This window comes from Sminthopsis crassicaudata, chromosome 2, assembly GCF_048593235.1.
Source record: "Sminthopsis crassicaudata isolate SCR6 chromosome 2, ASM4859323v1, whole genome shotgun sequence".
NCBI classification, from domain to species: domain Eukaryota; kingdom Metazoa; phylum Chordata; class Mammalia; order Dasyuromorphia; family Dasyuridae; genus Sminthopsis; species Sminthopsis crassicaudata.
The window spans coordinates 331,064,757-331,088,062 of NC_133618.1; the positions used below are offsets into that span (position 1 = coordinate 331,064,757).

General features: G+C 38.1%; 1 protein-coding gene across 4 annotated transcripts in view; it reads right to left on the reverse strand.

The window, feature by feature from the left end:
* SPTB (spectrin beta, erythrocytic) overlaps positions 1 to 23,306 on the reverse strand; it is a 168,600-nt gene that overhangs the window by 57,597 nt on the left and 87,697 nt on the right. For all 4 annotated transcript variants that reach the window (XM_074290370.1, XM_074290372.1, XM_074290373.1 and 1 more), the window contains exons 12-19: positions 22,538 to 22,840; positions 21,046 to 21,196; positions 18,907 to 19,777; positions 18,253 to 18,390; positions 4,413 to 5,169; positions 3,863 to 4,065; positions 3,094 to 3,184; positions 1,753 to 1,899 (exon numbers count right to left, since the gene is read on the reverse strand). In XM_074290370.1, the coding sequence (XP_074146471.1) occupies positions 1,753 to 1,899; positions 3,094 to 3,184; positions 3,863 to 4,065; positions 4,413 to 5,169; positions 18,253 to 18,390; positions 18,907 to 19,777; positions 21,046 to 21,196; positions 22,538 to 22,840 (2,661 nt within the window). The remainder of the gene's footprint in view (positions 1 to 1,752; positions 1,900 to 3,093; positions 3,185 to 3,862; positions 4,066 to 4,412; positions 5,170 to 18,252; positions 18,391 to 18,906; positions 19,778 to 21,045; positions 21,197 to 22,537; positions 22,841 to 23,306) is intronic.

Consider the following 23,306-nt stretch of genomic DNA (forward strand, 5'->3'; position numbering starts at 1 on the left):
CCGCAAGAACACAGAGAGAATTAACCAGGTTAAGCATTCCTGGGTCAAGAAAAGGACTAATTCTAAGACAGTGAAAATACTCAGACTTCAGAATCTGAACGGGTGCGAATTAGCAACTCAGCAAGTTGGGAGAAGGAAACAATTCTACTAGTTTGTCTTAAAAACTTTGTTTTAACAACAGTAACAATAACAAAAAAACTCCTTGAAGCTCATAGTTACATAATTTGTTCAAAATCTACAAAACTTTTCTTCCTTTGCAGTCTTCCTCCACTCTTTCGTGTGCCCTCCAAGTTCTTCTTTTGAGACTCTTGCTCTTGATATAATTTTAATCTGATTTTATTTGCACAGAAATACATATGGTGAGACACTGAACCCCATCAAAGGTGGTCCTGACAATATTTATCTTACACTTGATCTTTGCTGGGCAAATACTAGAAGATTTGTCCTTCATTCTCAAAGAGGACCACGTCATCAGGAAGGCGATGGCATGACATACAAGTAAACTGGATTTAAGTGAGGGAGGGCTGTGCAAAGTCACCTGCCTCACTTTCCCCCCAGAGCCATCTGGGTCCAGTGACCAGATATAGATCAGGACAACTGGAGATGGCCCTGGATGCAGTGGAAGATCCTGGCCTTTTTAAGCTAGGATCTCAACAGATGTCAGTCTGAACGAGGCCACAAGAGTGCTGGATTTGGAGCAAAAGACCTGGATTTAAACCCATCTATGGAGGTCAACAGCTATGAGACACTGGACAAGTTAATTAACCTTTTTCATCTTTGACTACTTTATAATCTCTATAATACAGACAGTGAGAGTCATGTGAGATAGGATTTATGAAAAAAAATTTACTGTTACAAAGTGTTAAATAAAATGAATCTATTTTTAAAGCACAATTTCGGATTTGAAATGCAAAATTCCTGGTAATAATTCTTGTTCCATCATAACTTGTGATAATCACAAATTCCCTTCTCTTTGTGAGGTCTCTTGGTTTTTCCATCTAAAAGGTGATTAAAAAATAATCATTCACCATCCTTTCATATAGGTCAGTGGTACAGTGAGGATTAACAGCTGGTTATTTAAATGATTCAGTGGATAGAGAGCAGGGTCTTGAGTCATGAAGACTCTGCTTCCTGAGTTCAAATCTGGCCTCAGATGCTTTCTAGCTATGTGAGCCTGAGTAAGTCACTTAACCCTGTTCGCCTCAGTGCCTCATCTGTAAAATGAGCTGGAGAAGGAAATGGCAAAACCAGGCCAGTATCTTTGCCAAGAAAACCCCAAATGGGGTCAAGAAGAATGGTACATGACCAAACAACAACAGGAACTTGATCAACCATATCATATATACACCTAATTCTGTACAATGTCTCTGTGCCAGTGTTTTGGATGAGGAAAACTAAATATGACTATAAACAATCACCCTCATCCTGGCAACATGCCTTAAGGAACCTTGAACAACTTTCGTTATAGTGTTCACAATGTCATGTGGACAATCACTAATCCTGGTAAAGCACCAACCAATTCTGCTTTTTCATATCCCCAGATCTAAAAAGTGTTGATACCACAAGCATTTGGGAAGCTTACCTAGTGTCTACTGAAGGGCTTCTAAGGGTGATTCTTGAATAAAAAGAGCTATAAAAATGAAATAGTTGCACCTTCAAATCCAATGATATCAAGAATTTTGCACATGATCTGAGTGAAACTCCTACTAGGCAGGCCTTCCTGGCTACAGTGCTAGTCACTATCTGCTTTACCTTATCCACTTTCTCCAGCCACTCTTGGTTGGAAGCCAGTTCTGCCATGAATGCTTGATGTTTCTGCCACTTATTGTGCAAGTTTCGGGCTTCTTCATAGGAAATATCTTGAGATGATAGTAGCTTATCATTGATCCAGAGGATGAGCTATAGACAGAAAACTTAAGTTAAATCCTCCATAACCATGGTGATACCCTGATCCTCAGTGACTCAGAATATACCTACTATCCACAGGAGCCAGAGTAGTTTATTAGGCTAAGAGGAAAATGTGTGAAAATGATAAAGTTCTTACTTGGCCTTTCTCCTCCTACCAGGCTTGATTGGGAAAACCTCTTCCCTAGTTGGTGCTGAAATTCTTTTAGTATTGACATTGGGCTTCCATTTACTTGTTTCTAGCATCCTTCTAATTGCCCAACTTTCTGGCCTTAAACCATTATCTTATCTTTTATTCATAAGAAATACTTATTTTTTTATTGTGAACTCTGTACAATATATCACCCCACTAAACTAGAAATTCCTTGAGGGCAGAGGGATTCTTATTTAGTAATAAATGATATTTATTGCTAATAAACAAGAGATTCTTGTTTGACAAGAAATGAGGTCAAGAACAGACTCATAATCATGAACAGCTTAAGAAGCATGGTGATGGGTGTTAAATATTTCTAATATGTGAAGTTGCATACAGTCTCAGCTAATATCCTACCATCTGCAAGAAATCTGAGATTATCTTCAATTTATTCTGAAAACATTTTGTTTTTACAAAGTTGTTTACATGTTGTTTCATTGATAAGATTATGAGCTCCTGGAAGGCAGGGGTTGTTTTGGCTTTCATTTGTATCCCTAGTGCTTAAGACAAATTCCTGACACAGGGCAGATATTTAACAGATGCTTATTTATTTGTCTTGGTGTGCTAGGATTAAGTCAGCATCATTCCAAAACATCTTTTACTAAAGTCAAATAAACTGGTCATTGAAAGGGTAAAGGAAAGGGGTGGTAAGAAATGTAAAGTAGAGCCCAAGACTGCCTAGAAAGTTGTCCTTGGAGAGGTCCTAAGGCAAAGCATATCAACCTCAGGGGAGATGATCTCTAAGAGATTTCTCTTCAGGTAAGATTACCAGGGAAAGTCTGGAGCATAATAAAGCCAGATGAAAAAGCAAGGCTATGAGGGATTATCTGAAATGACATGCAGTCAAGTGTCTGGAATTTTTTCTATTGTTTTTTCCCTTTTACAACTATATATACATATATATTTGGAGGGGATTTTAAAGGCTTTGGTGGGGATGGAGATGGAGTGTTAATTCTGTAGAGTTAGATCTTGAAACCCTTTTTCTAAAGTACTACCTCCTGGCAGTTTTGGAGGAAGTTCTGAAGATCCAAGTTGTCTCTCAGGAGAACTGCTGCTTCCTGGGATTTCTCATTATTCTTCTTGTGTCTAGAAGGAAAGATGTTCAAGAGAGTTACAAAAATATAGGAAATAACAGACCCCTTCTTTTGAGTTAGTGCCAAGCTTTGGGAACAAGAATGTCAGGCCTGAATTCAGGAGGACCTGAGTTCAAATCCAGTCTCACATACCAGCTGTGTGACTCTGGGTAAGTCACAACCTATTTGCCTCAGTTTTCTCACCTGTAAAATAAGGATAATAATAGCACTTACCTACTATGATTATTGTGAGGATTGAGGGAGATAATAATTATAAAGCATATAGTAGTGAGTGGAACACAGTAAATACTATATTAATGTTAGCTACTATTATTAATTATGTGACCAAATATTAGAATAGTAGACTTTATAAAAAGATGGCTTTTTGTTTGTTTGTTTGTTTTAGGCAATAAAGGTTAAGCAACTTGTTTATACTAAGGCGAAATTTGAACTCAGGAGCTTCTGATTCGGGCCAGTGCTCTATCTGCCACCTAGCTGCCTTCACTGATCCCTTCTTTATCCTTTTTGTGTTATGGATTACTTTTAGGTCCCCTTTTCATTACTGTGAGAAATATGAAATTTTAGCTAGAGACTAGTGAAAATAATGATTAATTTTTTTCCTATTAAAGTCCATAGGCTCCAATCCAACTTTTTACCCGATATACACCCCACCGTCCAACTGCTGGATTACCTGTCCTCAATCAGCAGTACTTTTTCTTTGATTTTGTCAGAGTATATGTTTCCCTCATTGACAAGCTTGTTCCCGGAGTCCACAGTGTTCAAGATTTTATCCTGGTTATTCTCCATAGACACTAAGAAATCCTCAAACTTACGGATTCCAGCTTCAGCAGCTTCTAATGAATCTGGAGGCTCCAAGTGAGCAAGAGTGTATTCCTATTAAAGAAAATTCCAGTATGGGGTATGAAAGCAAACCATAGTTGTAGCTAGGAAAACTCTAAGAGTCTCAAGTCCTTTACCTGCAATTACCCAAAATACCTCTGTGCATCTTATAATATGAGGGTGTTAACCATTCAGGGAGAAATTTAGGTCACTACCTTGGCTCCCCCACTCTTATAGACTAAGGAAGGAAGAGTGGTCAGGATGGAAAAGCTAAGTATAGTTGGGGAAAAGGAGGAAAAACTCAATCCCAATAATTAATAAAGACATCCTCAGTCTCTCCCCTTGCTCCCAGAAGATGTCTGCTTTTGCCCTTTTACCCCTCTGCCACCTCTTTCTTATACCTGATTACTCAGGATTGATTCTGCCTGTTTGGCATCCTTTTGGAACTCCTGGAAACCAAGGCACTGGGTAAGGAACTGGCCCCGGTTCTCCCACATCTTGCAGAGGGCATCCCAGCCTGTGTCCACACCTTCAAGCCTCTGGCCCAGGAGCTGATACTCTGGGTCAGTCTGGCCCCGGATCACCTTCTCCCCAGAATCCTTGACATTCTGGTAGTCATTTTTGTGCCCATCAATCTCATCTTTGATGGCTGCATGCTGTTGGAGGAGCTGCTCAGCCTCCGGCAGGGAGTCAGGTGCATCTTCTGAAGCTACAGCCTTTTGTGCCATGAACAGCCATGCCTGGAAGTCATCAAGATCTTGCAAGAACTTCTGCAACTGACTGGCTTCACCTAGGGATGCTTCCTGGCCCTGCAGGGCTTGCTGCAACTTCTGCCACAACTCCTCAACATAAGCTTGCCGCTTTCCAATATCCTCCTTCAATTCAGGATGCTCCTGGATAAGTCGATGGGACTCCCGCTCTAGGGCACCTATCCGAGATTGAATAGCAGCTACATCCCGCTCTAGTCCATACAATTTCCTCTGGATAGCAATCACTCCAGCTAGGTCCCGGCCAAGATCTTGGGTCGACTTTACCACTTCTGTTTTGTCCAGAATCCACTTGCCTGTCTCCTCACAGTCCACACAATAGTTGTGTACACTGAGGGCAGAGTCCACTGCCTTCCGGCGCTCAGACACCATATTCTGGAAGGCCTCCCATCTGGCGAGAAGAGAAAAAAAAAAATACATGGTTGGCTGCTGGTACTATTTTCTTCCCAGATCCATCACTCTAGTAGTGGAAAGGAATCCAACAGGAAATAGAAAAAATATTTGCCAACACTTTCTACGTATTTATGTAACTAAGAACAAATATAGGCCTAAAACTTAAAAGGAACTAGACTAGATCTGTAAGGAAACAGGTTTGAAAGAAGAGGGAAATAAAAATTTTAGTTCAAGTGGAAAATGTAGAACCAAAGTACTTCAGACTAGTGACATTTATGTGGTAACCTGCTATATTATCTATAGATAGAGTGGGAAGATCCAGTAGTTATGGTGGTAAACTAAGATTTTCTGAGCTTCCCAATAAGATTCTTCTAAGTGTTATGTTCATCTTTCAGGGAATGGATTGGATATCTCCCTAAGATATACCCACAATCCTCATGGGAAATAGGACTTTAGAATATAAGTTCCTTAAGTCAGGAGTTTCTTAAATTTTGTTTTTGCATTCCAAGCAAATAATAGGCAAAAAAAAAAAAAGTTTTTGAAAAAAAAGTACTTAATTAAATGTTCATTGTTATTACATAATTATACATACATATTTACATATAATTATATATAATTTATGTGTCTTCTATAGTATGCTGGAGATTCATCAATCCAACATTTATTAAATGTCTAATATGGGTAAGGCACTATCTTAAAACATGGTCCCTGCTAGGCAACTTCCACTTCCACCATTTTACTAAAACACTTCTCTCTGAAAACCACCTCAAAAGCACAGAATTCAAGGGAACATGAATATGCATGGTAAATGGGAATGGGCAGTATCCCTTTACTAAGTGAAGAACGGGGCACAAAAAGTAGAATGGAGGATATTAGTAACAACATGTATGCCCAGAAGGTCACATAGGTGGGTCACATAATTAATGTAATCCTGTAGCAAAAGCAGATGAACAGAGCATGAACTCCACTGGTTTCCATGCAAGGATTCTAGTCAAGGGCTCTAGAAAAAAGACAGGATTTAGAAACGGACAAGGGCAAGTACAAGATGAGGAGGGAAGGACGAGGCAGAGTTCACAACAATTTAAATTCTACCCAATCACAAGTTTAAGTGAATCTGATCATATATTAAGATCTGAAGGGAACTTGGAGATATTCTAGTCCCAACTCCACATTTTACGTATGAGGAAATCTAGGTTAAAAATTGTCCAAGGTCATAGAGGTTGTTGGAATTGAAATCCAGTCTACTATGCCATGGTACTTTTCTGTGGTTACCACAGGGAGGCACTGTTATACAGAGAACAGAAAAAGACCTGGCCCTCTGATGAATTCTTGCTGCCTTACTGTCACTTAGTTTTTTTGAGCTTCAGTTTCTTCAGCTGAAATGGGGACAACACTCACTTATTTGTGAAAAGCTTTAAAATTTTTCTTATATAATCAAAATAGTTCCTCATATATAAAATGAGAGAGTTGTCTTAGACCCGATTCCAGGTCCTTTATAGAATACCCTAGATAGAATACAGAAATGGAGTTCCATACCAACTGGGTGGCTAGGTGGCACAGAGGATAGAGTGCTGGGTCTAGAGTCAGAAAAGCTTCTCTTCCTGAGTTCAGATCTGTTCTCAGTCATTTACTACCTGTCTGACTCTGGACAAGTCACTTCACTCTGCCTGCCTCAGTTCTCTCATCTGTAAAATGAGCTAGAGAAGGAAATGGCAAGCTTCTCCCAGTATTTTTGCCAAGAAAATCTTATAACAAATAAGGTCACAAAGAGTTAAATATGACTGCAACCACAAACAACATTTTTCTCATGTTGGTGTGACCCAATGGTTTGGCTAGATACAATGAATAATGTTTGTTTATATGGGTTTTCCCTTTATTTTTGTGAAAACTCTTTTGTAGTCTTATTTATATTAATCTTGTGTGTAAATAGATCAATGCTCACATATTTGATGTAGGTTTATTTTAAGTGATATTTTTCTAAATCTTCTCAATTTATTAGAAATGATGATTTTGTGGATTTCAATGCTCAGATATTTGATGTAGGGTTATTTTAAGTGATATTTTTCTAAATCTTCTCAATTTATTAGAAATGCTGATGATTTTGTGGATTTGTGTTGTTTACTACTTGCAAAAGAATTATCTCAATTTTTAATTCTTTAAGCAAACCATCAGATCACCCACAAAAAGATAACTTGGCCTTTAATTTTCCAATGATTATTTCCTTTATTTTTAATTTGACTTACTGCAATAGTCAGCATTTCTAGTATTATGTTAAATATCAATTGTGATAATCAGCATTTTTGCTTCATTACTGATCTTACTGGGAAAGTTTCCAATGTTTCTCCATTAAAAGTAATGCTGGCTCTTAGTTTTAGATAAATGTTTTTGATATTAAGGATGATTCTATTTTGTTTCTGTGCTTTTTAGTGTGGGTGATTTTTTTAAAAACATAAATGAATGCTAACCTTATAGGCTTGTTCTGCATCTGATAATGTATAATCATGTAATTTTTGCTTGTTAATAATTTATTTTGCTAATTGTTTTCTAATGTTTAACTGTTCTAGTGTTTCTGATATAAATACAATTAGATCATAATGAATATTTTGGAGATGCAGTGCTATAATTATTTTGTCATTGTAATATTTTTTGCAGGAATGCTTATTTGTGATTGTGAGATATAATTCCCCTTGCTTTATCATTTCCCTACTTTGGCAATTAGTACCCTATATTCCCCCCCCCAAAAGAAAACAAGTACTTTACCAAACTGAAAGAATTAAAGTTTCAGAATGTTTGATAAAATCCACTTGAACTCAAGTGTTTTCTCCAGAAAAATTCATTTATGAATCATTCAACTTAAGTTTATGAAATCTAATCTTTGTTTTGTTAATATGAGCATTTTAAGTTTCTGTAGTTATTCACCCATTCCATGTAGGTTTTAAGTTCTCATTATTTTTTGGTATGGTAATTTGATAATTTTCTCTATTTACTCTTTGTTGTAAAATCTGCTTTTCAATTCATTAATTTGGTCTTGCTGTCTCTTTTAAAAATAAAATTAATTAATCATTTATCAATTTTCCATGATTATGTCTTTGGCCTAATTTATTTAGTCTATTATTTTTTAGTCTTCTTTTAGGTCCATGTCTTTTGATCAAATTTCCTTAAATGATTACTATTTTAAGTGTGCTACAGCCCGTAAAATGTGTATTTAAGATTTCTGAATTTAGGTGCTCTTTGTACCCAAGCACATGTGATGGATTAGATCCCCATAGAAACTTGAAAAATATGTGTATTCTCTAGCATTCTTATTTAGAAGTTTCCAGGAGGAAGAGAAAGAGAAGGAAGAAGAGGAGGAAGGAGAGGAGGAAAAGGAAAAGAGGAGGAAGGAGAAGAGGGATGTCTTTTACATTCAGTGTAGCCAACACTTCATTTAAATTTGTTTTTATTTTCACGTATTTTTCTGTTGCTTTTGTAATATCAGAGCCACTTAACATTAATGTCTAACTAGCTCTTTCTATTTTCATTTAGTTAAGCTTTTCTTCAAAAACTTTAATTGACATGCTATAAAGTTTATGTGCATACCTTTAGTCCTAATGTTTCCCTGCTTATCCTTATTTAAGTATTTAGGTTTGTTGTCATTTTACATGTGATCATGATTATAACTTTCTTTTCTGGATCCAACTTGAGTATAGATTTTTCTCCTGCCCTTTACTTTTTGCAAGCATCAATTCAGTTTTGTTTCCTAATCCATTCTTCAATGTGCTTCTTTATTGGTAAATTTGACCACACTTTTCCTGTGTCCCACCCAGCAATTCCCTGAGAAATGGAAAACTTTTATTGTTCATGTATTTTTGAAGAAATAATAACCATATACATAGTAATGTATGTGCTTAATAGATCAATATTAGGGCATTAACATTAGGACTTAGAGGCCTTGATCTTTGTCCAGATCTATGATTTCATGGATACAAGGAGAAGACTTGGGCACTAAATAATTACATGACTTGTCCAGGGTCACATAGTTGGCCTATGTCAGAATCAAGATTTGAATCCTAGTCTTCCCGACTTCAACCCTATCACATTCTCTCTCTCAATAAACAACCAATAACTATGGACAATATATGAATGAACAAAAAAGCATTTATAGCTATCAGGTACTCAATTAAAGAGTAGGGGTGCCAATAAGAAACAGAAGGCAGTTTCTGCCCACAAGGGCACACAAAATACATATGGGTAGCAGTGGGCAAGGAGAGGTATTTTGATTTGCAAAGTTACAAAGATGATGAATGGAGGGCTGGAGGAACAGATGGATGCACTCTTTCTAACAGCCAATCTGATTTTGATTCCAGAACTAGAAAAGGGTTGGGAGTTGGTGGAACACAAGAATTGAAATGGATTTGGTAAAATAGCTAAAGACTGTGGCTGGAATCTTAGATGTAGTGATTAGTTCTGGGCATGAAAGCGTCAAGCCCTCCAGGATTTTCACTTTCATATTCTCTTGCTATCTGTGTGTGTGTGTGTGTGTGTGTGTGTGTGTGTGTGTGTGTGTGTGTGTTCATTTATACCTGATACTTTACAGTTTGAATCAGTAGTCTATATAGTGTTAGTAAAAAAAAAAAAAAGTAAAATTAATTTTTTATTAGGTTGGAAACAACTATGCAAAATGGTTGAAACCTTCCAGGGCATAATATCTCCTGGCCTATTGCCAAGATCACAATAGATGGAATGTTTTAAAAGGACAAACTTCACTCTGTGGGTCATTAACATCTTTTGGGATATCTGCAGGTCTCTCCCTGAATAGAGAAAGTCCTTCTAATAGAGCTGAAAGGCCTGTGTAAGACTGTTGCTCATGTCACTATAATCAAGTTGTATAACAGACATAATATGCCTGATCCTGGGGCTACAACGCTGCTTTTGGCACTTAGTTGACCGCTAAAGCTGTTTATTAATTCCCATTCCTCTCCTTCAGCCAGGCCCATTATCCTTTAATTAGTTTGTTATTTCTATTTCATCTTTTTGGTTCTGTAGTGTAGCTGGTCACTGAGCCATGCCTTTGCATGAGTCACACCATGGGAAACCTGATGAATGAATAAGAATTGGGGTTGGGGAAAATCATGTTCCATGAGAAGAATCCTTGAAGCGTTCCCTAATTTGGCCAGTGACTGTCCAAATAATAACGGCCTGTAGGAAAACTGTCTCAGGACCAATCAATGAAACATGACGGAACTGGGTAAGATGGGAAATTGGCTTATTTGTCCCATACAAGGGAGAGAAGTGAAAATAGAAGAAAGAGAAATTCTTTAGGTCAGAGGTGTCAAACATACAGCCCAAAGTGGACAACACTCCAAGTATCTCAAACCAGGTTTAAATATAATTGGGAAATATTTAATAAATATAACAATGTTAACATGTAGTTTTCTAAGTCAATGTGTGGCCCACAGGGATTTTCATGTACAGTTTAAAGAACCCATTTCCATGTGAGTTTGACATCACTTAGATGGATGGCCTGAGCTGGAGGGACAACCTTAGTTTGTGAAGTAGGATTTCTAGATTCTATTCCTAATTTTGTTTCATGTCTTTGGGCAGATCACAGCTATGACTCAATTTTTCTCCATCTGAAAACAAAGAGACTGATGATGTGCCCCCTGGAAAGGATATAGTAAAGATTCACAAGATAAAAAGCACTAAGCTTCTAAGAGGCACTGAGGAAAGCTGTAATTACAGTCAGTATTGCTCATCCACTAGAGGAAAAAAGATGTTTCAGCATTTACTTACTGCCTTGGCTAGAATTGGTATCATTTCTTTTTAAAATCTAGCTCTTCTTGCCAATTCTGGGACACCTGAATAGTTGGATGAAAAAGTCAGCCTGATGAGAATTTTTTTTTTTGGCCTAGACATTGGTTCAGAACATTGCACAGTATAAAAAGGGCTATAGAATCACAGAATGCTGAATCTTGTGGTGGTTTCAGGTCCTCTCTCCTCTGCAAATCCAGTTTAGACCAAGTACACAATGCTTATAGAATTGCCTTCCCACTAGTAAGATAGGCACCCATTAGCTGAATAGCCACTTAGGACTTGGGAAACAAAAAGAAACCTCACATAGACATGTTCAATGAATTAATCTTCCAAAAGGCAGAGATCTTGGATCCTATAAAGAAACTCCTTAAAGAATAAAATATGCCATGCTCTTGCTCAATATCCCTTGGTCTCATGACAGTATTCAGGTTCTGAACAACTGTAGGGTTAGTTCATTTAAGTATATTTTTGTATTTAAGTGTATTGGATTTCTTTTTGTAGCAAATACATAATGAAAAAACTATCTAAAAATAAAATTAAGTATATTTCATTTTAAAGAGACTGCCAAAAAGTGTAAGGTCCATTGTTTCTTAATATTTAACAGCATTATTTGGAATCTGCATTCAAGTCCCAGCTCTGCCACTGAATCTAGGGTAAATATTTAACTTTTCTTGGTCCCAATTTTCTCACATATGAAAAAATTGAATGATCTCTAAGATTGCTTCCAATTCTAAAATTCTTTCATTCAAAGACAAAATATCTTGTAAGAAGCTTGTACAATGTGAAGAAAAGACCTGAGAAAAGAACCAAGAGAGTCTCCAATACAGAACTATAGGGCGTAGTTGTTGGGAGGCAACAGCAATAACCAAAAGAGGTATTCAGCCCAAATATCAGCCATTCAGGCAGCTCTTCTTCACAATGTTAAAGACTGATGAAAGCAGGACATGTGAAGCTGTGAGAACTGGGGAAAGGGGAGAGAAGGGTTCTTTTAGCAATCACAGCCTTTGGATTAAGTAAAACAGACTTTACTCTTACCATTGCAAGGGCCCTTTGTTTCTATTATAGAGAAAATGTAATATTTCTTGACTTTTTTTTTTTTTTTTTTTGCAGTCTTTGACACTACTGATTGTCTCCTCAATACTCTCTTCTCTCCAGGTTTCTGGAACATCATACTTTCCTGGTTCTCTTCTACTGTCAGATGATTCTCTTTCCCTTTCACAGGATCTTCATTCAGGTAATGCCCATTACCTATGGGACTCCCACAGGAGTTCAACTCTGATCTCCTCCCTCTATACCACTTTATTTGGGGATTTCATTAGCTCCCATGGATTCAATTATTGTTATCTATACTGATGATTCTCAAATCTACTTATATAGTTAACTTTTCTGTGACTTGCAGTCTCACATTTCCAACTGCCCCTGAGACATGTCAAAGGATGTAGACATATTAAGCTCAACAAGTCCAAAAGCAAACATCTTTCTCTTCAAGCCCTCCCAGCTTCCAACGTTTCCTGTAATTTTAAGAGTACCGCTATCTTCTCAGTCCTCCAGACTCACAACCTATTGCCATTCTCAATTCCTCTCTCTCTCTTACCTCCCAATTCCAATTTGTTGCCAAGGTCTTTTGATTCCATCTATGCAACATTTCTCTGATATGTCCCCTTCTTTTGTCCAATATGGCCACCACACTGGTACATGACCTCATCTCCCCATGCCTGGATTACTAGAATAGCTTATTGGTTGGTCTACCTGCTATATACCTCTCTCTTGCTTCAGTCCATCCTTCATTTAGCTGCCAAAGTGATTTTCTTAAAGCATGTCACTTAAACCATGTCTTAAACTATGTCAAACCTGTTTCTCCCCCAAACTAATTAACTTTCAGTGGCTCCTTATTGCCTCTAGAATTAAACATAAAATCCTCATTTGGTGTTTAAAGAACTTTATAACTAACCCTACATACCTTTCCAGTTTTCTTACACCTCACATCTCACCCTACCCCAACTTCTTTGATCCACTAACACTCTTGGATGATCCTCAAATAAGACACTCCATTTCTCCTCTCCAGACATTTTCTCTGGTTGTCCCCCAGACTGAATACTGTCCTTTCTCATTTCCACCTCCTCATTTCCTTGGTCTCCTTGCGTTCTACAGGAAGTCTCTCCTAATATCTCTTAATTCTACTGCCTTCCTTCTATTACTTAATGATAGACTGACAGACTGCATTACGTAGAAAATTAATCATATGGCTTGAAAAAACTCAGACAAATAAATCACTGTTCTGGGAATGGGATCTAAAAAACCTGAACATAAGCACAGATAATATTTCTATCTTTCTTTGCAATGGAGGATTATGACTTTAGGAAATGAATAATTCTATATATATATGATAAAGAATAGGTTTTGATATTTCAGATCATAGCTAATGATACATGAAGGGATTCTAGGTGAAATATAATTTGTGAAAATTAAGTCTGGCAAAAGAATCAACTTGAGTTAAGAGGGAGGAAAATGACTAGATGAAAATCATAAAACTTATACAGCTGCATACAACTAACTACAACATAAAAAGCACATAAGTGAAAGAAATGCTCAGAATAGTCATTTTTGCCAGGGACATAATCTTGGAAAGAAGTTCATGAATACTACCTAATAGTACTGGACAGAGTATGAATACTTTAACCCTGAATACTTCTATGACACAGAAAAATGAATGCATCAGGAGATAAAATGAAGCACTGACCAGAATGGAATCTTTTGGCTTGCCAAGATCTATGGATGAAAGAGGGCATGTGTCATTAAAGGGATGACCTAAAGAAATATACCAGGAGATAAGAACATGTCCTGGCCAGAATGGAATGTTTTGGCTTGCCACGATATATGGATGAAAGAGGTGATGGTCCTAAAGCAATGGCCCTATTTCTTCCTTATCCTATAAGAACTGAGGGGTTATCAAGAGAGGAAGGCATATATTAACAGAAAAGGCCAGGAGGAGACCATTCAATTTAAGTGAAGAGCCAGAACAATAATGCAGGAGTATTCACTGGCACGTTGGCCATGTTTCCATACTACTATAAAAGCCAGAAGCTTAAGTTTGCCAAGAAGGATGAGTGTAAGGCTTTTCCCATTCAGATATCATATCTTTTCTCTCTTCCTCTCCCAGGAGAAGTGAGCTCCAGAATAAACTTTCAAAAAGAGCTTGGCATGCCTCCACAAAGTGAGGAAAGGGATAAATCTAGAACCCTGCACTCAGATAAAAAAAAAAAAATTAACCACCTAGGGAGATGACTTAAGAGCAATACACATGAAAAGGCCTAAGGATCTCATGCAAGTACAAACTTAATATGAGGCAACAGTGTGACATGACTGACAAAAAAAAGGAAAAGCACCATTGGTCAACTTTAACATATATAGTGTATTGATTGGGAGAGATAATCATCTTATGATTTGCATTAATTAGAATAGGCTTGGAGGATTATTCAGTTCAAGTTTCTAAATTTTAAGAATTATGTTCAGAGAATATTATTTCATTATGTTCAGAGAAAAGTAACCATCCATTCATTAGACAAAGCATTTATTGGACAGATTTTTAGGCAAAAAAATAGGATCAAAGCATTTAGCAAAAGGGAATTCATGGACCAGTTAGTTCAATTCACTCATTTTAAGGATTAAGAAAATGCAACCTAGAGAGGTAAAATCCAAGGATATATAAGGCTGCTAAAAATAATTCTACTTTTAAGGTGTTTTTGTTCCTATTTCATTTCAAATCCCCACTTAGGGAAGCACCAGGAGGAAGAACTATTTTAGGTTTGTATGAGGCTGTCTGATGTACTAGAAAGAACACTGGCTTTAGCATCAAAAGAACTAGTTCCAAATTCTAGTTCTGATCCTTAATTACCTACATGATCTTGGGCAAATCATTTTTATGTTTTCAACCTCTATTTCCTCATTTATAAAATTAGTAGGGTCTTGGATTAAGTGACTTCTAAACATCCCTACCAGTCCTAAATAAGATCTATTCTACGACTTCTAATAAATCAATAAATGGTTATAGGTTTAGGGAGTTGGCTAAGCTTCTTTTCCCTTCATTAGTGAATCATATCTACATTCAGGTCCTTTACAACTTGTCCCATCTTGTCTTTTGGCTCAAAGCCACCTTGTCTCTCTCTGTTTAATTCTGCATCAAAACCATCCCTACAATCCCGGCATAAATCCTCTACAGTCTTGTTTCAGCTATTCTGTTCCTTTCCCTGTGCATGTAGCATCTACACTGCCAGCACTGCTAACAATTTCAACACACCAGTTTTGCCTAAGAGGGTCTCAAGTCCAAAAAACACATTAAGAAGGAATTGGAAGTCGGAATAAAATCCAGGGGGATGATGAGCATTATCTTCAAATGCTTATAGGGCAGTCAGGTGGAAGGCAAATTAGATCAAATCTGCATGGTTCCAAAAGAGAGAACCAAAACCAATAAAAAGAAGTTACAGGGAAGCAAATTTAAGCTGAATTACTTAATAAGAACTTTTTAAACAACTAAAGCTGTTTATAATGGAATGGGTTGCCATAAATGGAATGGGTGCATTCAACCTTTTGAAGCTACTCCTAAGAGCTTGAAATAAAGGGGAAATGAATAGGACTTCCTAATAGCTATTAATACTAATAGGATAGTATTCTTTAAACCCCAAGGAGTTTTTGGACCTGACATAATAGCAATCCACCCATAATACAACTAATGATGATTGGGACTTCTGAGCTTGCCTCAATTTTGGAAGAGGGGATTTATGAGAGGGAGAGGGGAACCAGAGAGTCTGACATGGTGGACAGATGGAAAATGATAAGAGGTTGGAGCTAAAATAGCATGCCAGTCAATCAGTCACAAATATTTATTAAATACCTACTATGTACTAGGTACTGTAGAAATTTTATTAGAGTCTGAAAGAGAGTCAAGAACGTTATTTCCAGAGTCCACCCCTGACAATCTGAGATGTCAATACATGGTTGTTGGTGAGAACACCATGGAGATTCTTGCTATGCTTTCCTGGGAGATGAAATCTCTTCCCCTCTATTATCCACCTCATATAGTCTCTTAACTTACCAGTTCCCTAATGGAGAATTGGATGGAAGAAAAATCAGCCACACTTTTCCTCCCTCCTGCTTTGTAGTGGTAAGCTTTGACTGCCTTTAAAACTGCTATTTCTGTAAATGATATTGTTTTTAAGTGTTTTCTGAGTACATGTGTGACAAGATATTAAAAAAGGATGCTTATTAAAATTTGTACTAATTCTACTTAAACACTAGCAATAAGATTAGGAAAAGAGGAAGAAAACTTAGGAAAAAAACTAGTTTTAAAGTATCAAGACTTTATGAGACCAACCAAATTGAATCTACCAGTAGAAACAAGTTAGAGATGCAAGCCACTAAGGCACAGAGCATTAGAGGAAGGAAGATTCCTCTTGAGACTTGAACTCAATAAGATGATCCCTGATGTAAAATGAAGGTTTCGTTTTCAAACTACTGGTAGCCATATTCATATTTTTGACATCTAGGTTTTTAAAACAAAGATCTATCTAGGTATGAATTGAAGGAAATCCATATCTTCACGAAAGGAAGGGAGAGGATCTTCAAAAGGATACTGACAGTTCAGCTTGCCTTGCTTGCCAGCTCCACCTGCTGCTCACTGTCCCAGCAGATATTTTCAAGAAAGGGCTACATAAACATCTGCCAATGATTATTATACTGGGTGGGACTATGATACTAAAAGTCTATGAAAACATGCACCTTAGATTCTCAGATAAAGGCAGGATAACACAATCTTGTAGCAGTAGGGATGATGATTAATAGCCTTTAAAAATAAAGATCTCTTGAGCATAGCTCATTAAACAAACAGCTATTTGACTGATCAACTATTTTTTTTAAGAAGCTGGTCTAGTTCAAACATGCTTTAGTTCCCTAAATTAAGCAAAAAACAAAAACAAAACAACTATCATGTTAGAATTTGAAAAGAGAACCACTATCTACCTAGTTATGAGACACTGGACCTCTATAGGGACATTCTATTTACAAAGGGATTTCTAGAATTACATTTTTGTACCTTGGGGTGTCCACTTATCATCAATTATAGGTAATCAGTTTTATATTAAAAAGTCTCAGTATGCTCTACTCACTACTTTCATACCTTCTCTAAAGTCTCCCAAATTTGTTAACATTGTCTTTCCTCATCCTACTGTCATATTGCCTAAAAAAATTAGTGAAAAGGAATATTTTAATAGCTGTCACTTTGGGGCCACAACATCTATGAAAAGGAGAGGGGAACTAATTTGGGTCTAATTTTTTGCCATAGCTTAATCACAGGCTTTCGGCCTCTATTTCCCTCTCTAACTCCCTCCTCTAGTCTCTTCTGTCTTAACCTCCTAGAAACAGCTCAGTGTATGTGAGTGGGAATGGGAAGATGTGAAGGAAAAAGAGGAAATTATATCTCATGCAAGACTTCCTTGTCCTCAAAAATCCCTTAGAAACTAGCAGGCAATTAAACTTTGCTCTGAAAGAATCTCCCTCTAATAGAGATCTTTTATACAAGGATTCTACATGAATCCTATAGGAAAAACAAGAGTTTCACTGCTGAAGCTGTATTGTAAGAAAGGCAAATTTCTGGATTATATTAAGGTAACAGTGGCAAAAGCAAAAAAAAATTAAAATTAAAAAACAATATAAACCCTCTTCTTTGCCCAAGAACCCCAGAGAAAATGCAGCAAATGCACCATATAGCCCCATTCTATCTCCAAGTATTCTCAAATTGATGCTCTCTACATACACATGCATCCGTGCATGATACCCCCCCCCAAAAATCCCTCTACTTCTGCCACACATACCTATTCATAACCAGAATCAGGTCTATAGTGCTTACATTTCAATTAACATTTCCCTAACCCTGCTCACTCCCTGGAGAATTTGGTGCATACCACGTAAGAGTGTCACCTCTCATCCTGTTTAGTTGCATGCAGAGAAACAAGGTTAAAGGAATCCCCTTCAGTGCTGGGATTAAGACTATAGGGAAAGAAGAGTCTTATTATTTGCATTTTCATCTTCTACCTTTGAAGGTAGAGTCTAGACTATTTCTTCCTTGGCACATAGTAAGTATTTAATAAATGCAAGATGACTGATTGACTGTTGTTCTGGGGGTACGCCAGAAAGGCAGATTTGCAGAAGGGGCATCCCAACACCAAGCCTTACCACACCAATGATACAAATGGGCCCATATGAAATTGTTCCACCCTGAAGCCCTACTCTGTACCTTTGGTTCAAATGATCCTGACATTTCTTCACTTCAGCACTACGTGGGTGACCACTTTCCACCAAGCTGTTTGCAGCAAGATTCACCCCATCAATCTGTGTCATCAGCGTTTTCATTTCCTGGTCCAGAATGTCAAACCTAAAACAAACATTGCAACATTCAGTGTATGACACAGCAACAAGAATAAACATCACCACTAGATGTGTGGTTAAATCCCAGAGAAGTAAGATTTCAAATTCTTTCCCACCACTTCTTAAACATCATGTTCCTATGTTCAAAAGGGAAGATATTAATGAAAAGGAGGACTTTGACAACTGCCACTCTGGGATACCTGCTACTGTCAAATTCCCTCAACTCTACCTTTACTCTTTTACTACTGAGGCTAAATCTATCAACATAGCCTAATTTCAAATTTACAGTCTTAATTTCATGACCTAACACCATAAAAGTCCATCTCTTAGGCTAGTGTGAGCAAAGAGAATGGTTATTAGACGTGTTATTGGCTCACCTAACAGAAGAAAAATGGTGGAAGGGTTTGGACAAAAGGTTTGGTGGGTGTTATCAATGGCCAGATTACCAGGAGGGTCAACCTGTTATCATAGCTACCCCATTCTCCCCCCAAGTATTGTAAGGGATGTATGAACTGGTTCTGACCTGTGCTGTACCACCTCTAGGTCCTCCAGGGTATCTGGGATCTCCATCTGAGCCAGCCACTTCTCCTTCTCCCCCATCCACAGTTCACAGGCATCTGTCTCACCAAATACTGTATATAAATCCAGGGCGTCCTGTAGCCTTTGCCGACGCAGGTCAGCCTGAGCTACCACCTGCTGGTAAAGTTCCCGAAGAGCCTGTAATCGGTTGTTCACATCAGGAGAATCCCGGAATTCTTGTGGGAAGCTCTGGGCTTGCTGTTCCAGGTGTTCCATTACCCCTCGACTCTCCTCCAGTTCCTCGAGAAAGTCCTTATGCTTTTTTCCCAGGGCTCGTGTAGCCCCTTCATCTTGTCCAACATCCTCTCCTGAGAGCAAGCGGTGGGCATCTTGCAGCCAGGCCTTCAAGTCATCAGCATCTCCTTGGAACTGGAAGAAATTCTCAGCATCCTGGAGGTTTTTCTTGCGGAAAGCAGCCAGCTCCTTCAGCTGGTCCCAAAGGGCAGATACCTCCCGGATGCGGGCCTCAATCTGTGGGTACCCAAAGTGCTTTTGAGCCACCATATCCTCTGCTTCCTTCATTATCTGCTCCAGGTGGGCATCTAGTCCCCGAAGCTCATCCTCAAAGGCCTTGTGCTTACGCTGCAAGATTAACACACTGGTCAAGTCTTTGCCATAGTCCAAGGAGGAATAGATCTGTTCCTTCTCCTTAATCCAGCTTTCTGCCTCATCCATCTCCCAAAAAAACTTCCACAGTCTCTTGGACTGTTCTAGGCGAGCCTTCCTCCCTGCTGCCATTGAGCTTAACTCTCCAAAGCACAGCTCCAAGTGGCTGACCCGATCCTGGATGACCTGGGGGTCACAAGGCTGGTAACCTAAGTGAGGAAGGAAAGGGAAAAACAAAGGGGAGAGAGAGAGAAAAGGTTCATTTTTACTGTAAAATTAAAACTAAGGATGTAAATTGGTCATAATAACACACTGCCATAGGATTTCAGATTTATAAAGCATTAGTGAGGAAGATTATGTAAGTATTATTGAGGTTATGAAGCACCTAAGAAATAAAGGACTTGTTCAGAGTTACATGGATAATAAATGTCAGAGCTAGAACTCGGGTCTCTTGATTAGCATACTTATTCATGACAATCTCATAAACCTACCTATTGGCCTGGAGAAAAGTGAAGTTATTTTTTGGACAAATTTTATCTCTTGGCTATGATTTAAATCTCATGGGGCCCACCCAGCTTGAGCATCTTGTCACTCTGCTGACACTGATGTACCCTGCCCCTCTTGCTTTGGGAATAATAATCAAATCAATACTGTCACTGCTACTAGAAATAGGAGAAATCTCCTCTGACCCATATGGCTCTGGGCAAATGACTCTGGACCTCAATTTCCTCATAAAATGAATGAATCCTCTATAACATGAAGGGGATTGGACTGGATGGTCTCTAAGATCTCTTCTAGCTTCAACTATATGGTATGATCCTAGGATCACAATTCCTGTGATCCATATCCTATAAGCTCAAACTCTCTTCTTACGTCACCATTCTCCTCTATGTTTTATTTCCCCTTTGAGGACAATGACCATCACACTTTTGTATTTGTATCTCTAGGGATGGCTCATAATAGGTGCTTGTCAAATGATTTACTGAGTTCACAGAAGGATTTTTGGTGGGAGAGCCTTTATCCAAATGGTATTTTTTGTTTTATAATCAATGTTGAGATACTGTGCTTTACGAAAATATTAGGATGTTCCCTTTATAGGACTGGTATCTTTTCATTCTATTCTCTGCTCCACTATTTACTCCACTACCTACTATACACAGGGCAATATGCCAAATTCTAGAGGCAATACAAAACCAAGATTTCATTGGTACTTGTCCTCAAGGGATTTGTGATTCTTATCTTGTAATTCATATGAACTGGGTGAAAAAGTAAGGATTTTCTTATACTTCAAATCTGATTTCAAGCCCTGTTTTTGACAATAGTTTCCTGGTATCTAATGCCTCACCCTTACAGTTCCTTTCATGGAACCTTATTTGATGAAGACAAAAAGAACTGAGTTTGGGGCCCTAAGGAGAATTTGCTATGGGAGAACTTCCCTGAAGGGGAAGAAAGATGGAATCTTGAAGCAAAGACTAACCTTTCCCATCCGTGAATTGGAGAGCAGCTGACGTGATTGCCTTCACTTTATCCCCCTGGATGGCAATGTCAGCTTCCATCAGCTTGTGCTTCTGAAGCAGGTCCTCGACCTCTAGCAAGTGTTTCCCAAATTCAGAGGACAGGAGGTGAACCTAGGAATGGAAGGATAAAAAGTGAGGATGAGTGTACCTCTATAGAGAAAGAAAGGAGATGAGAAGCCATTCTGGAGAAAGCACTCAGTGCCATTTAGAATGGTTAAGACTAATTTATTTTAAAAATTAAACCTGAGATTTCATCGACACAATTAAGAATTAACTCCATTAAACTAGGTCAGCACTTTCTTTGCAAATTCTAGTCTTAGAGAATTATCTGAGAGAGCCAGTACATTTCAGAAGCAGGCTATGATCTCACATCTTTCTGATGACCTCTCTCTTCACTAACTCATGTTGACCATCATGGTAAATATTCAATGAAAATAAAAGTATTCTTCCTGTTGCCTGGTACCAAAGGACATGAAAACAGGTAAAGCTTAGTTCAACAAAGGACAGGGAACAACTTTCATATTGTACAGAGATGGTCTTTGTCTTTCAATAGCCTGATGGTGATTATTCAGGTTGACCTTGCTCTTCTTCTCTTTTAAATAGATATCTCACTGTTAATTAAACTAACATTAAGAAGTAAAGAAAGTAGGTAAATGTAAATCAGTTTATCTACTTTTTAAAAGTTGGATTGGGAGAAGAGAAAAATTTGTCTGGAAGAAGTAGAAAAAACAGGACTTCAGAGATTATCTAATCCAGGATCCTTTTTTTTTTTCCCCTAAGGCAATTGGGGTTAAGTCACTTGCCCAGGGTCCAGCTAGGAAGTGTTAAGTGTCTGAGGCCACATTTGAACTCAGGTCCTCCTGACTTCAGGACTGGTGCTCTATCCACTGCGCCACCTAGCTGCCCCTAATCCAGGATTCTTAAACTTTTTGCATTTGTACCTGAGAAATTTTTACATGACCTCAGATATATAGGTATATAAAATACATTTGTTGATAATAAATCACAATTTTGTGACCTCCACATTCAATTACCCTATTTAGTAACCAGTTAAAAGTTATTGGTCTAGTCCGATTCTTGCCCAGATCATGTATCCTTATCTTTGCCATTCATGTCTACTTAGTTAATTTTAAGTCAGTTATGTAGATCGTGGGTAAAGTCCAGGTTAACTGTAGGTAAGAAAAGACAGAGATTGTGCTTTTTTCCCCTCTATCCTGAACTAGGGAAACAGATAACCTCTGCCTCCTAACCTTGGACAGGAAGAACCAGAAAGCTTCAGTACGGGGTGTTTATTAAAGGGGTATCTGATTCCTGGATGAAAAGAGTCAAAGAAGTGTAAATTAATCATAAAGTTGTTAAGCTCCACCCCAGGAACTCAGTATGAGAGGGCAAAACTGCTAGGTGTTGGCAATGGAGAAAAAGCGAGAGAGATCTACCACTGAGAGGCCAGACCTTGATCTCATCTATCCAGTCGATGCTGTGAAGCATATCTTGGAAGAGCTTCTGCAGCGTCAGAGTCATCTCCAGCCTTTGGCGCCGAGATTGCAGAAGCTCCAACAAGTAGGACCACATACGCAGAATGTTGTCCTTTCTCGCCTTGATGCGCTTCAAGTCGTGATAGTTCTCCTTCTCCAATTCCTGGGCCAGATCTTCCAGAGCCTTCACCCTCTCCTCATAAGCAGCAGTATCTGTCTCAATGGCTTCATGCTTCTTCTTGGCTGCTTCCACAGCTGCCAGGTCATAACCAAAGTTATCCTGCTCCCCCAGGGAGAGAACACAAAAAATGGGTATGTCAGATTTCTAGTCTATTCTGCATATTCAAGCAGAAGATTCAGATTCACCCAAATATAGATACAATAAGGCCATCATCAGAAACTGGACTGTTTGCCAATGGGTCACTGGAAAGAAACCTTTAGGTTCATTCAAAAAATAGTTCCCAGCATTATTGGAATACTTTTTAAAGATTACATATTATCTTATTTGAACCCCACTACAAGCTTCTGGAATAAGTATTGCAATTATCCCCATTTGAAAGACAAAGAAACTATGGCTCAGAAGGAGTTAAATGATTTGTCCAGGGTCATAAGACTATTATTTGTCAGAGATAGGATTTGAATGTAGATCTCTACTCCAATCCCAGAATTCTGGCTTTTCCTAAATATTTCTAGCTCTCACTTTAAATGATCACAAATTTAGAAATGGAAAAAACTTTAGAGCTCAG